The 15057-nt window shown below is 43.4% G+C and overlaps 1 protein-coding gene across 1 annotated transcript; it reads right to left on the reverse strand.

The window, feature by feature from the left end:
• Positions 1-11386: 11386 nt before the first annotated feature.
• On the reverse strand, positions 11387-12340 carry LOC107120082 (olfactory receptor 10A7-like). The gene has a single exon (XM_015422726.1). It carries the CDS (start codon positions 12338-12340, stop codon positions 11387-11389), a length of 954 nt encoding a protein of 317 aa, XP_015278212.1.
• Between the last annotated feature and the right edge of the window lie 2717 nt (positions 12341-15057).

Consider the following 15057-nt stretch of genomic DNA (forward strand, 5'->3'; position numbering starts at 1 on the left):
CTGCTGAAATGGCTTTACTAGTGATGCTTTTTCTATGTCCCACCTTGGTCCTTATTGATAGTTTCAGAGGGTACCTGTTTTATTCTGCAATAGAAGAGCTATATTCATATCCAGCAGCACCTTAAAGATCAACAGGATTATTGGACTGAGCTTTCAGGAGTCAGAGCTCCCTTCATGCTACTGGACTTCATTTAGATGCTTTTTCTATGCCCCACCTTGGTCCTTACTGATAGTTTCAGAGGGTAGCTGTCTTATTCTGCAATAGAAGAGCTATATTCATATCCAGTAGCACCTTAAAGATCAACAAGATTCTTGGACTGAGCTTTCAGGAGTCAAAGCTCCCTTCATGCTACTGGACTTCATTTTAGCCATAATCCTTGGTGTTGATAGCTTCTTTTTAGCTATTGTATATGTCATAGGGAGATGTCAAGGGCATCTGCCCTTCTGGAGATCCCTTGATTTGTTATGTCTTTCCTACTCTTTCAGTACTGGCTGGAAACCTCACCGACGTGGACCAGAAAAAGGACTTACTGTGACTCTTCAGGGAAGGCCAACTGGGAGAGGAAGTGAAGCACAGGGAACATTGCGCGTTTCTGGCTACATCCTGAATCCGTTCTGCTTCTGCTGGACGAAGCTGTCAGCCTTTCCTCTTGTTTCTTAACTTGGTTGGACACAAATGAAATCAAAGCATCTTGCAATTGAACTTGTTTGAGCTCATTGGGTTGGAACCAGCCAGCTTTTTTGCTCAATCTCACTCAACTCCCCTCTTGTTACAGCTCCCGTCCCATTTGACTTCTGTCCATGCAGGTCCTCTGATCCCCAACATAGCCTTTTTGGGTAGTCAAAAGGGATCCCCTCCTCTCTTTTTCACCAGCAGAAAAGGTAGCTGGATCCAACACATTCTCTCTCTTTCTTCAGGATCAGCTAATTTTGGTTCTGTGCTTGTGAACTCTTTCCAGGTCATCCTAATTCTACCCCCAATGGCCACTGCTGAATAGTTAATGAGGATATATATTCAGACACTCACTAACCAAGTAACAAAACACAAAAAAGCCTTTTTTTGTTGCTGATAGCATAGTTCATCCATAACTAAGCAATAATGGCGATTGGTAACATCATACGAAACAACTTAATAATAAGTTAGGCCTTTTCCTTCCTAGGTCAGTACCGTTGACTGTGATTGGCAGCATGTTAGAAGACATTTTTTAGCTAGTGATGCCAGAGATTGAACCTGAGACCTTATACCTAGAACGCAGGGGTTTACCACCAAGCCATAACCCCCTGGGGCTGAGCAGGTGGTGCTTGACTCGCTCCTGAACTGTTGATTTATCATCATTCATGGGTTTTATCTACTCTTTGGCAACACAGAGAAATTGAATGTAAGAAGCTTCTTGGCCAGTTAAGAGCTGCTTTTTTATCTTATCTGAAGGGACTGCTGTTTTATTTTTCGTTTTATTTTGCCTGAAAGGACTGAAGGGACTCCTCCTACATATAGTTTCGTATAGTAAGCTCTCTGGTTGTCTCTGCCTTTGGCTATTTAAGTTTAAAGTGATTGAAAGTTGGGAGACAACTTTCCTATTGTAATCTTTTTAAGATCTGGCTTTATCAGTAAGCACTATTGTGAATTTAAAAGAGAAATCTACAGTCTGCTGCCTTGAGTAATTTATTCCATCTTGTAAAATTGGAGTCAGCAGACGCCAGTGTGCGAAAGAGGAGGAGGAGATATCTACTCTGCCTGATAGTAAGCAGATGAAAATAGCAGACTTTCTTGTTCCATGGAACTCTACAATATTTAGTGTTCCTGTTTCACATACATTCACAATACTGGATACAAAAGAAACCAGGGGTCGTTTCGTAGAAAAAGAGCTAGGGGAACTCATTAGCATAACTCATTAGCATATGCCACACCCCCTGACATCATAAGGCCCGGCGGTGGACCTGCAAGGCTGGCGGGAGTGCGAGGAAGCCCCGCCAAGGCCCTCCCTGGCCGCAGGCAGGCAGGGGTGGGGAGAGGCGGGGAGGAAGCAACTTACCCTCCCTCTTCTCCTGCATCCTCCTGGCTGAATGAGGGCCGGAAGCGGGGTGGCTGAAAGCAGGGGGAGGGGCTTCATCGTGTGCCCCGCCCCCGCACCTCACCTGGGGGAACTGCGATCCCCCGCGTTCCCCCCCGAATCGACCTCTGAAAGAAACTAATATGGAAGAACTGGGAGAACTGGGAAAATTGGATGATAAGAAGGAGGATACCTTTAAAGGAGGTGTTAGAAAAGAGTTTAATCAAGATGCACTGGAAAAATACCCTGAACTGACTGTCCAAACGGTACAGCTTATCTTTGATTCTTTGAAGGATTTAAAAGCTCACTTTGTAATAGTCTCCCCTCTTGCCAGTTTGGTGTAGTGGTTAAGTGTGTGGACTCTAATCTGGGAGAACCGGGTTTGATTCCCCTCCCCTCCACTTGCACCTGGCTGGATGACCTTGGGCAAGCCATAGTTCTGATAAGAGCTGTTCTTGAAAAAGAGCAGTTTCTGTCAAGAGCTCCCTCTGCCCCATCTACCTCACAGGGTGACTGTTGTGGGGAGGGGAAGGGAAAGGAGTTTGTAAGCAGCTCTGAGACACCTTTGGGTAGTGAAGGGCGGGATATAAATCCAGTCTCTTCTCTTCTTCTTGTGCTGGAACGCCAGAACCCCATCTTTGTATGTCATCAGGCTATATGATCAAAATATTTTCCTTTCTTTGTCTATCACAGTAGATGTCACAAAATCTTCAGTTCTGACTGTTATTCTGGCACCTTACTACACAGTTGCTTAAAATGAAGTCACTGGGAGGGGCAGAGTGAGTCAGTAGAGAGGTAATATACAAGAACCTCCGCCAATAGGTCTTTGTTGATTAGTCTGCCTGTGTTCAGCATTTCTGCCAGTCATGTTACTCTTGCAGTGGCTAGGGATTCTATAAAGCTGCAGAATAAAATTGGAGTCCAGTAGCCCCTTACAGACTGTCAAAAATGTTATTGTCACAAAAACGTATGCTTGAATTAACTCTGTTAATCTTTAAGGTTAACCCTCCCCCAAACCTTCTGGGATTGTCAAGCACAGGCCGGGCAACCCTATGACAGAGCACCCACTAGAAGAGACCTGTGCCATCACAGGAATGTCTGGAGAGATCTCTTCCTTACTGTTGGAAGGCACGCACAAGGGAACTGTGGCATATGACTAATACTCCATTGGTGAGAGTTGAGACTTGTGGTTCTTCTGAAATAGGTTTGGTAGCTCTGACTCAGCGAAGTTCCTGGATAATTTGATAATTTGAGGAGGACAGAGTTTGGGGAGGAGAGGGAGCTCAGAGAGGATGCAATGTCCCTCTAGGACTTTTATTTCTCCTAGAGACTCTATGGTACTCCATAAAGCACCCTCCAAAAGTGCTATTTCCTTCAAGGAATTTGATCTCTGTAGTCTGGAGACTGGTTGTAATTCCAGGAGATCTCCAGGGTCCACCATGGTGTTGGTAACTAAACTATGTTCAGAGACCATGGGGCTCAGGCTACTTCCTAACTCTGCTGACCCATAATGTGCACTGTCACTCCAATGTGTACTATTAGAAAAAGCCCCCCACCACACCTCTACGAACTTTTAAAAATCATTACTGGAGTCAACAACTCAAACATATTAATCAAAGTTCTAACACTAACATTTCTTTGACTGTAGATCCCCATTGCCTCAGAGTTTCAAGTAGCTTGCAAGAAGCTGACTGGAAGAAGCTAATTAATGTCCAGGAAACAGGCTATGGTGAATACAAACAAGAAGGAGACCAAGACATGATAGTCTGATATGTGGACTGAGTTTTATGAAGCCGGTTTTCTGGTTATCCATGTGGAATGTTTGCTATCACCTGACCTTGCTGATTCCAGGGGTCCAAACAGGTCCACAGAAAGTGAGCCATCATTAAGTACTGTTGTTTTTGGAATAAATTCTAAAACCATTTATGTAAATTTAGCCTTCTGGGGGAGGAGAATTTCTTCTAAGTAAGTATTCTTGGGAGTGAAGCTATAGGGCACAATAAGTGTTCGGAGGAATCTGGCTCTGTAGGAGAGGCTGGTGCCATTTACTTTTTTGGTGCTTGTAACATATTGTGGTTACTGGGATCCCTGAAGCTACTGCAGAAATGATAACCTGTGTCTCAGTTTTCCAGAACCATTTTTATTCCATTTGTATTTAGCAGCATGTCCAGTTCCCTTCCCTAGTTCACCATCAAAATAGTAAGGTTAGACTAAGAGCAGGGGTCATTTCGTAGAGAAAGAGGCACAGGAGCTCATTAGCATAACTAATTAACATCACTTATTTTTATATGCCACACCCCCTGACATCACCGGAAGTGTGTCAGAAGGCAACACCCACTGCTCAGGCTCCACTGGACTGTTTTGGATTGCTTGCTATTGGGGGGGGGGACGTGCAGATCTGTCCTTGCAGAGGGAGAGCTTGTACCTGAATAAAACTTGGTCTTAAAGGTGCCACTGGGCTGTTTTGGACCGGGGGGCTGGGGGAAGCTCTGCAACTTACCTGGCTGCTTCTTGCTCTGACTGAGGGCTGCTGTGAGCAGGGGGTGGGGCTTGTTGCATGTGCCCGTCCCCTGGGCTCTTTACTGCCGGAGCTCCGCTCCTGTGTGCTCCTGCAGGAAATGACCCCTGACTAAGAGAGAATGTTTGGGGTCACCCAATGAGCTTTATTGCTGAAGAGGGGTTTCAACCCTTGTTCTCTTGAACCTCTGATGGGAAGAATCAGTTTTGAAGTTTTCAGCTATTAGGATTCAAGAGACTGGTTGCAATTCAATGATGTAAACCAGTCTAGGAAAACGATCGGTTCTCAATACTCATGAAAAGTTTTCTTTTCACTAATTAAAACTATCATTGACCTTTCTTTATCAGTTTCTTTCAAGTATTGACCTTGGGGCCAATCAGCACATTATCTATCACATTTTACTCTTACCGTTTCTCTAAGGAGCTCAGAACTTCTCCCCCCCTTTTTTAATCCCCACAACAACCTTGTGAGATAGGTTAGGCTGAAAGGGAGTGACTGGGCCATGTAGCTACCCTCTGAAATTCATGGCAGAGGGAATGGGGTTTGAACCTGGTCTCCCTGATCCTAGTCAGTCATTCAAACCACTACATGACAGTATACCTCGTGTAAGTAAGTCCAGCCTACTACATGTCAGATAAGTCTAGCCTACTATCAGTAAGCAGGGTGCCATTCCTGGGTTGGGAACTACCTGGAAATTTGGTGTGTGTGTGCAAGGCCCCCATATGTCTCTGCAAAGGGGAACCACTGGCAGAAAACACCCCTTATCATCTTTTACCCCCCAACACCTCTTTGTAAGTGCAAGCCATGTCTGGCCGAGAAGTAGGCCATAGTGTGGCCTGGAAAGATGCACTAAACAAAGATGTAGCAGATCCAAACAGTATGGTTTCTAGCAGCAAAAGAAATAGGTCTTCCCAGGACATCTGTCAGACTAATAGTTCCCCCCCTATCCAAAACAAAGGGATATTTCTCTCTGTGTGGAGCCCACAGGAACGAATATCTCCTCCCAGATACAAAATCCTGTCACCTGGCTCATCCCTTCCTGGTCAGTTCACCTGATCAATATGCTATTTGCAGAACTGGTAGCCTTTTCTCTCCAGCAATCAGGGATCATCAGTGGATAGTTAACTTCTCACATTCCTAGCCACATTCCAACAGAAATATTAACAGTTCCTGTTTGCACCAGGAAATCCATTCATCCACACAGATGCAAAATATGGCAATGTCTTTGTCTTCTCCTGGGATCACTAATCCTATCAGCCTCTCCCCCCCTTTGCAACCCCACATTTCTTTCATAGCAATATCTCCCCTCTTCCCCACCTAGCACAAAGGAGGGTCATCAAGCAGTATTGTTTCCATTCTGATTAATTTACCCTCTGAATCACCAGAGGAAGCACATCCAAAACTCCTCCTAAGAATATCTTCTGTTCTCCTTTGTCCATACCTGGGAACCCTATTCAGCATTCCCAAACTCATTATTTTATGTTTTAGGTAATCTCATCAACTCTTTGTCTCATAGGGCAGCTAAATTACTATGCCCGAGGTATCATTTTGCCATATATCTGGACAAGCATTTCTCCATCATGGTGTGTCTTGTCTGGGCGCCCACTGACAGGTCACCCCCAAATTTTGTTTGGACCACTTTCGACCTTTACAGGTTTATATGATTATGCATGGGATAGAGCAGGTATGTTAAAACGATCAACCCCTTAATTAAAAGCCTGTGAACAGAGACATTTTGGCCTGATGCCCAAAAGAAAACAATGTAGGCGTCAGGCAAGCCTCAAACTTGTTTATTTTCATGTTTGTGCATGGTCAGGAACACTATTTTCCTCATGCTTACTTGGTTTGAAAATTTCCCCATGTTTGTTTGTTTCATTTTTACATTCTACACCATTGTTATGCCATTTATACCCTTTCTTCATGATGCACAGTTGTTTATGTCCTTGTTGCACATTTAAGGCAAAACAAGCATTGATTAGAACTATAAGATTTTGGTTAAATTTTATTAATATGAGAGCTATGCTGTGCAGAGTACAGCCCCTGCTTAGAGTCTCAGTCCCATCCTGGGGTTCTGCAGTACCTATAAATGCAGGAAAGAACAAAATCATGAATATTTCTTCTTAGTACATTGACAGTGACATTCCAACCCATGGAAGTCAATGGGCTTAGTGAGGGGTTTAAATATTCATGGTTGGGGAAGATTGACTGTTTATTAGGGAAAATCCTGGTGGGCCATTGCCTGTGAAGTTTGTCTGTCCCAGCACTCCTCCAACCTGTGATGCATTCAGAATGGGGGAACCCAGAGGTGCCCACCTTCACCCCATTGGCCCAACTATGGTAGGGCTAGTGAAGAGGAACTTAGTGGTGCCTGGCTTTGTCTTGCCAGTCTAGACTCACTGGGGCTCATGAGGATGAGCATGATGATGCTTCTCTTCCCTCCTTCCAGGTCTTTGGCCCTTCTTTCAGGTGAGGTGGCGTGATGGCATGAGTGGGCATGGTGGCAGAACACATTTACTGAGGGTGTTGTGGCCTCCCAGTATGCCCCTGAGCATGGTTTTTGCTGACTGGCAGGAGATGGGTAAAGTCGGATATTGGCATAACTAGGGCTGTCAGGTTCTCACCAGAGTTAAGGGATGCTTCCAGCTCCTGTTTCCTGCCACTGCTCCAGTGGCTGGTGGGAGGGGAAAAAAACGTTTTAAAAATCACCATCAGCTGACAGTGTTACATCACTTCTAGGTTTCCTCCTAGGAAATTCTAGGAGGAATTCTTGGAATTGCTGGAGACTGGATGGTAGAACTATAGAGTTCCCAGTAGTTCCTAGAACAGACTGATGGCATTTCTGGTTTGTTTTTTTTCTGCAAGTGACATAATGTCGTCAGCCAATGGCACCCCCCCATGTCCCTGCCATCCAGACTCCCCCTAGTTGCCAGCCATTGACATACCTGAACCATTGACAAAGTGATAGAATGCCCAAGATGTAATGAAACCAAACATCATTTTTTTAAATCTGAACTAACCAGTCAATTCTTAAGTCCACATATTAAGTCCACATAGGGAAATAAGAAATAATTTAAAACAAAATTGAATGAGATGATGATCTGACAGTTCTAGACTATGAAAAGGTATGGACATTCAGCACCTCTGGAAGCTTTTAAAAGCAGCTAAAATCCAACAGATACTTAAATCTGCTGAATAGCATTATGGAGAAGGGCTGGAGAGTCAATGGGATCTGCCCCTTCTTGCCCGGTCGTATCTCCCTGAGATTATTGTTACCCTCTTCCCTTACGTGGCCTCAGACCAGGGAGAAGGAGGTTTACAGTTGCCAGCCATTGACATCACTGAACCATTGACAAAGTGATAGAATACACAAGATGTAATGAAACCAAACATCATTTTCTTGATCTGAACGAACCAGTCAATTCTTAAGTCCACATATTTTAAAACCAGGGAAATAAGAAAAATTTAAAACAAAATTGAATGAGATGATAATCTGACAGTTCTAGACAATGAAAAGGTATGGACATTCAGCACCTCTGGAAGCTTTTAAAAGCAGCTAAAATCCAACAGATACTTAAATCTGCTGAATAGCATTATGGAGAAGGGCTGGAGAGTCAATGGGATCTGCCCCTTCTTGCCCGGTCGTATCTCCCTGAGATTATTGTTACCCTCTTCCCTTACGTGGCCTCAGACCAGGGAGAAGGAGGTTTACAATGTCTCTTCTTTCTGCCCAAGTGTCTTCCATTATTTGCTCTCTCTTTTCTCTGCCCCATAGAGAGAACAATGGGGCCATCCTTCTCAGCTTATGCTATCCAGGCTTGCAGTTCCCAGCAGCAGGCTCTACATGAAGTCTGCCCCTTTCTCTCTTCCCTTGGGCTCTGCATCTCTATCATAATGGTAATGGAAGTCAGGTAAAGGTAAAGGTAAAGGTTCCCTGGCCTCAGACCAGGGAGAAGGAGGTTTACAATGTCTCCTCTTTCTGCCCAAGTGTCTTCCATGATTTGCTCTCTCTTTTCTCTGCCCCATAGAGAGAACAATGGGGCCATCCTTCTCAGTTTATGCTATCCAGGCTTGCAGTTCCCAGAAGCAGGCTCTACATGAAGTCTGCCCCTTTCTCTCCACCCTCGGGCTCTGTATCTCTATCATAATGGTAATGGAAGTCCACTTAGGTGCTAATTCTGAAGAGGCTGTTCTTGCTGCTTCCCATTGTCTGAGTGGTAGAAGTGCTTCTTCTGCTGGAAGGCATTCCCTTGTCAGCCCTAACACCTGTCTGGTCAGATCTAACTCCTTCCTCAGGGTGGCCTCTCCCCTTGCCAACTGCTGGCTAGTGCTGCAAGGTGAGTTGTCCAGGAATCCTGGACACTACTGAAATCAATTGGCTTAAATGAACTAAAAAAAAAAATTGATTTACAAACACATTTATATGTTACGTTCTCATCGTGGTACTTTACAATGCCAAGATTAAAAACATACGAATACAATAAAACACCTTAACCCACCCTCCAAAAAATGCCCGCACCTTCAACCCTATTAAAAAACCCTCATTAAAAAACCCACAACACTATAGGTACCTCCATCACTTCCTCAGGGAGCCCATTCCACAAGGTGGGAGACACTGTAGAAAAACTTTCCACGGAAGTCAGTTTTTACAGCTGGGAAATATTTCCTGATACTACCAGCTTTCCCTAAGAACACCACCCAAACTGCCTCTTTGCTGCAGCCCCTGTCTGGCATGACTTTTGTTCACAAGGGCTCTATGATCCCTATCTTGGCCTTTTTGGACTGCCCATTTCAACCAGAAGAAATAATGGTAGGATGTAACACATCCAATCTAAGGACACAGTCTATTAGGAGGTTCTCCTATATAGGGCTCACTGAAGCAAATAGGAACTTTACCATGCACTTGTAAGCTCTCATTCACTTCAATAGGCACAGAACAGGAGGACTTTCAGAGAAACATGGCCAACATCTGCTTAGCTAAAATTGGAACCTACTTTTACTGGAAATACTTGGTTTGGTGGAATGCCTCTTTTGATCTGCTCCCTTCAGACTTTAAGGCATCTAGGCACACAGTGACTGTGTCAAATCTCCACCTGGCAACATTTTGCTTTTCTAGTTTTCCTGACCCTAGGAGGAGTTTCCCTCTCAATTCTCCCTTGGTAGGCTGCCAGTAACTTCATTTTAGGAATTATCCACTAAGAGGGCTAATACTTCTGGCTTCCTTTTTGCATTGATGTTCTAAGGCTTCATCTAGTCCCCTTCTCCCATTACTCAGAAGCTGGTTAACACAGGGATGGCTTGCTGCAGTTATTTGTTTATTTAAAACATTTATTAGATGTCTTCCTATCTTGTGGAATGATGATAAAAAAACACCTAAAAGGGCTTCCAATTAAGGCTTCCAATAAATAAAAGCTAAATTAGTCAAATGCAGTCCTAAATGCACCCCCAAGGAAATAGTGATTTAGCAACTGACTGCCTCCCTTCCCCTTCTTGCCCAATTTAATTAGCATGTTCAAATGGTGGTGGTCCATGTGGTACAGAAAATCACTCTCAGCATTTCAAATAGTAAATATTGTATTAGAAGTAAAAATGCCCCACACATGCTTTCAATGCACTAAGGAAGGAATATAAAAGAAAGGTGCAAATATGCAACTCCCCTGACTATACATGTCCCAGCTGGTCTTATTCTAAGACAGGCATTCTGTCTCAGAATTTAGTGTTTTAAAAACTTCCTAGACAGCAAAATAAAAAGTAGAGACATCACCCTGCCAACAAAAGTCCACATGGTCAAAGCAATGGTATTCCCAGTAGTACTGTACGGCTGCAAGAGTTGGACTATAAGGAAGGCCGAGCGCTGAAGAATAGATTCTTTTGAATTATGGTGCTGGAGAAGACTCTTGAGAGTCCTCTAGACTGCAAGGAGATCAAATCAGTCAGTCCTAAAAGAAATCAACCCTGACTGTTCCCCAGAAGGCCAGATACTGAAGCTGAAGCTCAAATACTTTGGCCACCAAATGAGAAGGGAGCACTCACTGGAGAAGACCCTGATGCTGGGAAAGATTGAAGGTCAAAGAAGAAGGGGACAGCAAAGGATGAGATGGTTAGACAGTGTTATCAATGCAAATAACATGAAATTTAGCAAACTCTGGAGCACAACGGAAGACAGGAGGGCCTGGCGTGATGTGGTCCATGGGGTCGCGAAGAGTCGGACTTGACTGTGCGACTAAACAACAAAAAAACTTCAAATTACCTTGGAATCTTTGTCTAGGCTTCTAGCCTTTTGTCTGCTCCATGTGGCAATGGCAGCCATCAAGATGAAGTTCAGGTGTGAGAGTTCCTTTCTTCCAGATGGAAACAGCCAAAATGGATCCGTCTCCTTCCATGCCATGGGATTTTATCTCTTCTGTTTTTCCAACTGGTTGTGGGTCAAAGAATTATTTCCTGAAATCTCCAGGAGGTACAAATTTAGTCCCTTGTACCTCAAAGTCTCTGTGTCAACATCCTGCTGTCAGATTCTAGTTAAGGTTTGCACCAGCCATTTTATTGTCTCCAGCAAGGATGTCCATCAGCATATACAAAGCTTTGAAGGCTGGTACTTGAGAAATGCTTGGGTGCAATTGACTTTCCCCATCCTGCCTGTCATCTGCTAGGATAAAGAAAATCTAAAAACAAACAAACAAAACCCCACCACTATATGTGGGTTTTTTGTCAAGCCCAAACCCAAGGTAAAAATATGTTTCTCCACATTTGGCAACCAAACCTTCTCCATCTTCCTTTAAATCAACTTTGTAGAGTCCTCCTGAAGTCTCCACTGGAAATCTCAACTTATCCTGTTCTTAAATGATGAGGAAACCAGTTTGTTAAAGGCCCCCCTTACTTCCTTGTTCCTGAGACTGTACACAATAGGATTCAACATTGGTGTGACAACAGTATATACAACAGAGAGCCCTTTATGAAATTCTGGAGACTGACCTGCTTTAGGGATTACGTACAATATAATGATGGTCCCATAATACAGGCTCACCACTGTAAGGTGGGCGGCACATGTTGAAAATGCCTTCTGTCTTCCAGCAGAAGAGGCAATTTTCAAGATGGCTGAGAGGATGCATCCGTAGGAGATAATGATGAACACAAAAGGAACCAGTGTTGCAATGGAACAGGCAACAAAGACAGTCATTTTTGCCAAAGTGCTCTTCTTGCATGACAGTTTCATCAGCTCTTCCATGTCACAGACAAATTGGTCCATTTGGTTGGGGCCACAGAAGTATAACTTGGAAACTGTCCCAACTGAAAGTGCAGATACCAAAATGCCAGAGATCCAGGATACTACTGCTAGCTGAAGGCAGACTCTGAAGTTCATTATGATTGTGTAGTGAAGTGGCTTGCAAATGGCTAGATAACGGTCAAATGCCATGATTGCAAGAAGGAAGCATTCAACGCCAGCCATACTAGTGTAGAAGAATAACTGTGTGATACATCCACCCAAAGAAATACTGCCATCCTCTGACAAGCAGTCAGACAATATCCTAGGGGTCACCACTGAGCTGTAGAAAGTCTCCAAGAAAGAAAGATTAGCTAGGAAAAAGTACATGGGGGTGTGAAGGCATTCATCAGTCACAACTAAGACCAGGATGAGAATATTGCCAGTCACAGTCACAATGTAGATAATCAGAAACACCAAGAAAAGTAGGAACTGAAGTTGGCACAAGTGCTTGAAGCTTAAGAGGAAGAAGGTGGTGATGGAAGTTTGATTGGTCCCTGGCATATCATTCATGGATTCCCTGGAATGAAAGAACATACAAAACTCCTTTATACCAAGACAGATCACTGGTTTATCTTACTTAGTACTTTTCCATCTGACTAGCATTTGCTCTCCATGGTGTCAGACAGAGAGATAACTTGTCCACCACATGTTAATTGATTGAGAGATACCAAAGATTGATCCTGGACCCTTTAACTCTACCACTGAACCACGATCCCTTCCTAATAAAGCCAGAGTTATACAAAGTGTAATTATCGAGATGGAAGCTATAAAAAGAGCACTGCCCAAATATCTATGCACACCACGAGCATCTCCAACCATTGCCAACTCGTCACCACATATGACTGTACAAATTATTAAACCTATCAGCCACAACAAAATTAAATAAACAAATTAAGAACTACACTAGATATTGATAGTTGCTGCACAAGAAATCAAGGAAATCTCCCTTGGTGAATGTCTTTATAGTTAAATATTGCCGCATATATGGTACATGAGTTAACACTGTTGCAGAATTAGGGCTGGACTGAGTCTCAGTCCTCTGCTAAAACTCTGCAGAACCTCTGGTACACCAATAATACTTTATAGTAATTAGCCTATATAGATGTAACTTTGGTTCTGTTTTACTCCCGGGAAGCTTCAGGACTCTGCTGCGCACTGTGGTCTTCACTGGACTCATATTTGACTCACATGGCTTTTGCCTACTGGGAATGTTTATATTTTGCAGAAGTCTCTATCAAATTCTAAATAGATAAGAGTATCAAAAACTAGCTTCCTTGATTCTGTGAGTCACCCTGACTTAACCCAGCTTTCCTTGACTTTTCTGACACCAGAGATAGAAAAAAAGGGGCTGACTTTGTTGTATACATCAGATGTATGTCTAATGCTGTTACAGACTTGATTGACAGTTACATTAAATTCAATGGGTGAAAAAGAATACTTAATGGCTGATTTTAGTCTTGTTCTTGGTCGTTTTGGTCAACTACCCTGCTATGGGTCTTGGCAGGGTTGTAGTGTGAGAGGTCAACCAGATTGGAACCAAAGAAACTGAAGGGTGGCTGCTGTTTTAGTGGCCAGCCTGCTGCCAACTGAGGTAAGGGGTTGGCACAGCGCCTATGTCAACCTGACTGATACTGTGGTTGGCTCAAACAAGGGTAATCACTACAGTGGATTCTGATCCAGTAGTTTTCACATATTGTTTCCCAATCATTACTTCTTCTGTTCCCCCATTAAGAATCCCTATTTTCTTAGATATGCAAATAAGTTAAAATTGGCAGGGTGTCCTCTCAGTTTGGAAGCTGTACCTAGTTATTTCTATTTTAATGGGTTGAATCTCCCCACAACTCCATTCCATCTTCTTCCAACAGACCAAGAGTCCTCCAGTGCAGAAAGTTTTCCTCTGTTTGAAGAAGACTTGACAGACGGGAGTTGTAGGATACAATTTAATATTAGTTTCCTTCAGGTCATTTCTCTTTCGCAAATACACATGAAGCTGCTTTATATTGAATCAGACCATCGGTTCATCAAGGTCAGTATTGCCTACTCAAACCAGCAGCAGCTCTCCAAGGTTTCAGGTTGAGGTCTTTCACACCATGTACTGGCTGGTCCTTTTAACTGGAGATGTTGGGGATTGAACCTGGGACCTTCTGCATGCAAAGCAGAGGTTCTTCTGCTGAGCCACAACCCCTTTGCAAACATGCACACATCATCTAACCATGATAGCATGGAAGAGATACCCTAAATTGCTGAGGTCCCTGACAGTCTCCTCAGCCACCTATAGACCTAGGTCCCACAGTTTCACACCAGTAAATCTTGTCAGAAAGTAGGCTTACTTCTGTCAGCCAAACTATACAACACACACACATTTATGAGTGGTTGTCCCTACAGTCACACAGCAGTTCCACATGCAGTTGTGGGGAATGTCATTTTAAAAATCCTCACAATACTCCACATCAATGTTCCCTCTAAGCTGTGGAGTTTTGTGAGCAAAAATTCTACTTTGTGAGCAACTGGTATTAAAGTTGTGAGCAAGCAATTTGGCTACTGCATAATTAGTTTGCTCTGGAGCCATCTTTCCTGAGCTAAGACAAAAATGTGTGAGCCGGAGACTAAAAAACTGTGAGCTAGCTCACACTAACTCAGCTTAGAGGGAACACTGCTCCACATGCAGCTCCAAAGTTGTGCAACTAACTTCATTTCAGAGCCATTTTGGCTCAGGAAAATGTCATGGGGTGGGGGAGAGACTGGAACCCTTGTTTTCCCCATGCTGTAGTTCTGATTGGATCGGGATCCTGCTGGTTTTTAGAATTACATCCCATGCAGGGAAAGGAAGTTGGGTCTGGAGCCAACTTACCTGAAAAAGTGTTGTGCAGTTTGGCCCTCTGTTGATGATCACTAAGATAAGGAATTATTCAATGTTACAATTCCTTGCTGTGTCAGTTTTCAATTGTCCTCTCCTTACCTGTTACCTTTGCTGTGGCTTCATTCACATTAACTTTGGTGGACAATCTCTCATAGACATTTCTCACGACAATGTCTTCATTTGTAGGAAGATGGATGTAGTTTTGGCAGCAACCTCCCTAGAATGACTTATAGTGATTATAGTACGTTGTCTACCCATACATTTTGTTTGGATCCTCATTTAAACTATCTGAATTCCTATGTGAAAAGATCTAATTGGCCCCTTTGGTAGTAATTCACACATATGATCCATAATATAACACAATATA

This window comes from Gekko japonicus, unplaced genomic scaffold (genome assembly GCF_001447785.1).
Source record: "Gekko japonicus isolate JY-2015 unplaced genomic scaffold, Gekko_japonicus_V1.1 scaffold2878, whole genome shotgun sequence".
Lineage (NCBI taxonomy): Eukaryota > Metazoa > Chordata > Lepidosauria > Squamata > Gekkonidae > Gekko > Gekko japonicus.